The 6,976-nt window shown below is 34.2% G+C and overlaps 1 protein-coding gene across 1 annotated transcript; it reads right to left on the minus strand.

Annotated features, from left to right (window-relative positions):
- Nucleotides 1-1,375: 1,375 nt before the first annotated feature.
- On the minus strand, nt 1,376-2,311 carry LOC142450904 (olfactory receptor 6C2-like). Its single transcript, XM_075552841.1, has one exon. It carries the CDS (start codon nt 2,309-2,311, stop codon nt 1,376-1,378), a length of 936 nt encoding a protein of 311 aa, XP_075408956.1.
- Between the last annotated feature and the right edge of the window lie 4,665 nt (nt 2,312-6,976).

Below are 6,976 nucleotides of genomic sequence, written 5' to 3' on the forward strand. Positions count from 1 at the left end.
CTGTAGATGGTAAAAGTTAGATGAGAGTGGTGACAAAATAGAAGGAAACTAGGGATAAATGCAGAGACAATCTTAATGTGCAATTATTAGAAGTCCAAGATAAATATAAAAAGGCGATGAATATGTCATGAATTATGCAGGAAATAACAAATTACTTTTTTGGAGATGTAGGTAGAAGTGTTTTGTCAGGATATTGCCTAACCCTGCCTGTACTATATCCTCTTTGTTTAGTACAAAAGGGGTGTATATATATAATTATACTGTTGTTGGCAAATTTTATCTTCATGAATTAAAAATATTATAAAATCAGGACTAATAGTCACACAATACTCATTATCTCTGATGTCAAGTTCACATTTATTTGGATTTCATGGCTCTCTTTGTTACCTCTTAATAAGTTTATTTTTTTCTTTCTCTGAATGATATGACTCAGGGAAAGGAAGAATAAATTCAGATTACTGTAAAACACTGCATTGTGATAACTAGAGTTGATAACTAAATTTTTTGAAATTTTAAAATGTATTAATTTGTTCCATGGTATTCTTAGACACCAACACCATTTCCTAATATGTAGACAAGAACTGGCTATTTGAATATCTAAATATACCTGACATTACCAATCATTATCTTAAATTCTTGTTACTCAAATTGTGATTATCAGATCAGTTTCAACAACATAGCTAGAAGCTTATTAACAAAGCAGAATATCAAGTCTTACCCCACACCAACTGAATAGAACTTTGTATTTTTTAGAAAATTTACTGTTGATTTTAGAATAAAACACTGTTGTAAATTTTCTGTTTAGTGTGTTTTGCACTGGTAGGACCATGAGGTTCTAGATACAACAAATATTGAAACACAGGAAGAGACTTTGACTCCAGGCATTCAAATTTAAGACAAATAGGTGTACAACACTATAAAATATTTAATTAAACAGCTGTGTTGACATCTATAGGACTTGAAGAAACAGGTTAGAAGAGACTAGCAAAAAAAGATTCATTCACTTTGATTTATTCCACTTCATAAGAAAAAAAATACCCAATTCTAGAAAGTGTTATTACTGTAAAAGAATGGACAGAAATAAAACTCAAATTTTTCTTGGTTCCTTTTTGTTGTGTGTTTCCATCATAAGGATAATGAGGTTCTGTATGGACTTTCTAGAAATCTATTTTCATATCCACTTAAAATAAGCAATTTGAAAGAAAGTTTACTTGAAATAAGGCAGTAATCCTTATGTCACTCTGTAGTTTTAAGAGTAATAGAAAAATAGAAGTTAATGAAACTTTAATTTATATTTGAGTTAGATCATATAATAGATGAAGAAAATTCTATATGTATATATTACATATAATATATATATAAATTTTAAAGTCTCCTAATGCTCTGAGAAAACTGCAATCTTTTTAATTGAGTCTTTAAAGGCTTGTTTGACTTGCTTATTTCGTAGTGTATAAATGAACGGGTTCATCAAAGGGATAAATGAGGTGTTGAGCAATGAGACCACCTTATTAATTTCGACTCCTTCCTTTACTGGCTTGATATAGACAAAGATACAACTCCCATAGGTGATGGAAATGACAATCGCGTGGGAAGAACATGTAGAGAAAGCCTTTTTTCTTTGTTGAGCAGATGGGAGTCTTAAAACAGTCTTGATGATGTATGTGTAGGACACAATTACACACACCAGTGTGAATATGAGGGTCAGCACAGCCATGGTTAAAACAACTTGTTCTACTAATTGCGTGTCTGAGCACACAATCTTCAGAAGAGGGGATGCATCACAGCCAAAATGGTCAATGATATTGGAATTACAGAAATCTAGCTGAATTCCTAGGCTAAGCGGTGGGAATATGACAATTAATCCAGTCAACCAACAGGAAAGGACCAGTAGAGTGCACACCCTGTCATTCATAATGGTGGTGTAGTGCAGGGGTTTGCAAATGGCCACGTAGCGATCATAGGACATAGCGGTTAGGAGAAAGAATTCTGTTGCTCCGATGAGAATGACAAAAAATAATTGAGTAATACAAGCATTATAGGTAACAGTTTTGTCTCCAGTTGTCAGGCTGTACAGGAATCGAGGAACACAGACAGTTGTAAGCAATATTTCTAAGATGGAAAAGTTCCGAAGGAAAAAGTACATGGGAGTTTTAAGTTGAGGATCCATCAGTGTGAGGAGGATAATGATTAGATTTCCAGCAGCAGTGAAGATGTAGGTGAGAAACAGAAATACAGCAAGAAAAACCTGTAGCTGTGGGTCATCTGTTAGTCCCCGCAGGATGAACGTTGTTATTGCAGAATTATTTCTCATCCGTGATTTTGGTACAAGTAGTCTGTTCTTTAGCTCATAAACATTGTACCTGAGGAAGAGAAGATAGATAAATATTTTAATATGTTATACGGAGAAAATTCAATCAGGATCTGAGGCGTACATTTTTATTTCTTTGACTTGATAATTAGCAATGTTCCTAGGGGAACCATTGAACCCCACTTCATTTCCCTCGACTCTCTTTACTCTGGTCTTCAGAATGGCCTTCATGTAAAATATTCATCTGAAGTGGGATTTCATCCCGAGTTACAGGACCAATCTGTAAGTGGATAGAACACAGGAAATAGTCTCACAGTCATTGAGAATAAGGGAGTCATCATGGAACCTCTAAAGGGGCTCCGTAAATGGTAAAAAAAAAAAAAAAGAAGATATTCTGTATAAATATTTAAAGTAGACATTAAGGACAGTACATTGAGTCATTCTCATAAACTATGGTAATGTAATGCCACCCGTGTCTTAGCTGTAGTATTTTCCATGTTTTGCGATCCTAACTCCCTCAAACCCTTACGTACTTTAACCTAATCGGTATCCTAGTAACCTTTCCTGTTTGACTGTCCTGTGCCAGCGCTCCAAAATCACGATGAAATCCTCTGAGCCATAACTCTTACAGAACCTCCTATTTATGGTTCCTTTACAATCATATGTTGAAATATTCAATTCTGTGTTCCTCCACGCCTCTGCTTTGTTCCTTCTTCAGAATTCCTGTTTCAATAGCCATCTGATGCCTGATATCCCATGAACCCCTCGCTTTTCCAATGAAGGGGATGTTCTATGACCTTTCAGAGAAAGCAAGATCCTGCTTTAGACTTCTATGATTCTTTGTTGGGATTTGTAATTTATACCTATTACTGTTTGCAATGCCTTTTGAGGTTACCTGAAAACCCCCTTACTAACATGAAATCTATATCCTTAAGTAGAAAAAAGCAGGGAGAATTTCATTTGGGAAAAAAACATCATTGCCAGGATTCCTTTCTTTAAAGGTTCACCTTGCCCTTGGAATTGTGACTACTCCTTGTACATTCAGGACATTCTCTGTTCTTCAGCATTCTGAACTCTGTTTATTACCCCACATAAAAGTGATTGTCAGGCATTCATATTGAGCAAAGTTAAGATTGACACCAGGTTGCTGGGTGGTAAAAATGATCTACACTTCATTGCTAACCAAAGATTGGTGATTTGACCAATGCAGTCACAATGAACAGTGGGGACTAGGGAGGAATTGGTTCGTTTGCATCACTGAGCTGGGGAAGAATACTGAAAGAAGGCTGGATGGCCACAAGAAGGAACAACGCTGTCTCGAAGGAAGTACAGCTAGAATGTTATTAGAATCAAGGAAAATGAGAGTTCACATCAAGTCCTTGGAAAATGTTCCCAGGTGGGATCCGTCCCTGGAGAAAGACATCATGCTTGGTAAAGTATGCTGGATTGGTATGTTATGTAACATAATTGTTTTACTTTATAATCACATCACAAGGAGTGTCAATTTATTAACAACTTATTATATGTGTTTATCTAAAATTACACATATTTAATAATTTATGCTTTACAAAATAAATATTACATAGTAAACAACATTTGATAAGGGCTTTTGTTACTTTACACTTCATTTTAATTACTTCTACTGTGTTCCTCACCCCACAACATATTCGTTGAAAACATAATTTTATTTGCTCATTCATTCTCATTACATACAAGGAGCGAAGAAAGTTATAAAACTTAGCATTCTACTATTCAGCTTTTAAGTTTCTTTCACTCTTCCATAATAATTTTTCAGTGAACACCTTTGCATTTAAATCTATTTACACTTCTGATTAATTCCACATTGAGAATGAATCCAAAAGAAATATAGATGCCAAACACTTTTGGTAATTATTGTCAAATTAATCTTTTCAGAAATATGTACCAAGGACTACTTCCATATATCGATAAACTTGTTTCTCTAAAACCTTCAGGAATGGATTATTTTTAATATTATTTAATATATTATTACTAAATGGTATTCTCAACTAATGTCTAATTATTTCTTTTAAACTTTTATCATAAGTAAGATACATTACATTCTAATATTTATTGCCTACTTTTAAATAGCATATTTTATTAAATTATCACCATCGGTACATCATTATATTTCCCTGGTCATATAATGTTTTTAATTCATATCAAATGTGTACTAATTAAACATGTGAGTTATTTGACTAGGTCAATTAATAAAAGGATAATTAATTCTAGAGGATCCAGATCCAACAATGCCATCTAATCTAATTAGCTTGACTTTTATTCATATCAATTGTTTTAGGGGCAAGGAAACTTAGGGATGAGCTGGAAATAAAATGGAAAGTTTCAGTATAACTTAATTTTTATCAAAGTGCTTAAACTATCAACTACCAGTTTGTTGTCATTTCTAACTCCTCTTATTAGAATATTGTGAATAAGGGAGAGATATTCTGCGGCTGTGAACAAATGCTGTCTTCCAAATGCTACATTATGTAGAACAAAGTGAAAATTCAAAGATTAATTTTCAAATGCTCCCCGAACACGAAGGTATGTGTGGATCCAGACTGTGTTGCAGAGAGATTCTATCTTGCTGACTTTCCCCAGAGGCTGCTTTTACATGACTTCCATTATTTGAGCTCCCAAACTCAGGCACAGGATAGAGCGAGCTTTTGAAATTTTAACTTTTAAATAGTTTAACTGTCATGAAATTAAGACATAATGTAATCCAAATGTTCAATGACATCAAGAAGAGTTGTGCAATCATCAGCACAATCAGTTTTAGAATATATTCCTCATTCTTTTGCTCTATACTAAAACAGTTTTTTTGCACTTCATCCAAATGTAATGTAATTCAATGATCCCATCTTATCAAGAAGTACTGTACAGTCATCACCACAATCAAATTTAGAACATTTTCTTCTATATACTCATTGTTATGCATATAATTAAAAATTGTGGCAAAATATACACAATGAACCATTGTCTAATTCCACATCTTCTGCATGTATGGCTCAGTGCCATTGATTATACTCTTCCTGGTGTCCAACCATTATTGAGACCCTTTTCCAAATAGTCCCACCACCATTAACATCAACTCAATGTCCCCGGAGCAAAAACCCTGCCTCCTACGCCCATGGTAACCACAGGTCGTTTGCTTTGTTTTCTTTTGTTAAAGTATTTTTCTTTATATAACATTCCAATCTTATAGGCAAGTTTTTTATACTTACTTTCTGGTGGTTCTTCATAAGGTTTTAAGCAGTTAAACCCAAAGTTCTTCTCTGGGCTTGAGACACACTGGGTGCCAGTAGCAGTCTTTGATTTAAGTTTGGCTTAATTTAACTCTCTTGTGTTCTTCCTGGTATAAATGCCTGTAAATGAAAGGTGAAATGCCAGGTCACTGCAGTCCAAATGCACAGAGAATAACACCACTCTGTTCTTATTCTCACCAGGTCTAAAATTGAGTCTGCTTGCTAACTCATCGATATAGAAAATGCTTTTACTCCATATTCTCTAGCTCAAAAAATAGACAAAGACCAATGATGATTGTTTGATATCTCTTAGGAAAGAAATATATTGCATTTTAACTGATAGAGATGACGTGTGTTCTTTAGTTTTATCTGCCCAGGGAACATTTGAGTGAATAAACAACCATGTCCTTGGTGACCGTATCCAACCTCTAATGAAGTGGAATTAACTTTGGAAATAAATAAAAGGAAGATAAAATGTTTAAGCCGTACCTTTGGGGAGTTGTATCCACAGAGACAAGAAATTTAGCAATAATAACATCAGTTGTACCACAGGAAAAGTGAGAATATCAAGTCACAGTCTGATTCTCATTAACTTTCTTTACAATGTCTATTGGTTTCTTAGTTTGAATTTAGGAGAAAACTGGTTTAGGCTGTGCTGGTTGTCTTACAGGGCATATTTACATTTCCATTCAAGGGAATTCTCCTCAGATATTGTAATTAGTGTAAATGTCTTATTTCACTGACAATGAGAATTCATTCTTCCTACTACTTTATTTTATCTCTGGATCATATGGTTAATTTACTGGACTTACTAAGTTAGAACAAATTAGAATTTATGTGTTAGTTAATTACTGTTCTGTCTTGCTCAAAATACACATGGATCTTACGATCCTATAAGACAATATAGGACTTTCTCAGAGGGTTTCCCAGGCTGTGGTCTCCATGAAAACAGATATTGGGTCTTCTCCCCTGGACAGCCAGAATGGGATTGAACCTCCGACCATTTGTTTAGCAGTGCAGCGCTTCAACCACCCAGTCATCAGGTTACTCGTAGGACCCATTAAACCACAATGTTGAGTAAATTAGGGGATCAGGAGGTAAAGTTTTAGGGCAGCAAATTCAGTAAATGTAAGAAATCTGAAGTAACCTGAGATTAGCACCTTCCCTTAATACTCAATATATTGAAAAAATTAAAAGAAATAAAATTTAGTGCAGACTACACAAAAGCTATAAAGGGTGGCTTGATAAAACAAGATAAATTATAGTAATAAATGTTCTCTAAGATTGGAAATAGATTGGAAAAATCACAAAATGAAAAACATGATCAGCATTTTTGAAACTGAATGAACTTAAGTGAAACTTCAAGCCTTAAGTTGCAATATTGAAAGATTCTATAGTAAAAAAA

Source organism: Tenrec ecaudatus, chromosome 6, assembly GCF_050624435.1.
Source record: "Tenrec ecaudatus isolate mTenEca1 chromosome 6, mTenEca1.hap1, whole genome shotgun sequence".
Taxonomy (NCBI): Eukaryota; Metazoa; Chordata; class Mammalia; order Afrosoricida; family Tenrecidae; genus Tenrec; species Tenrec ecaudatus.

Bases quoted from the DNA above. Each gene is read 5' to 3' on its own strand.
- LOC142450904 (XM_075552841.1), bottom strand. From the start codon at position 2,311: ATGAGAAATAATTCTGCAATAACAACGTTCATCCTGCGGGGACTAACA.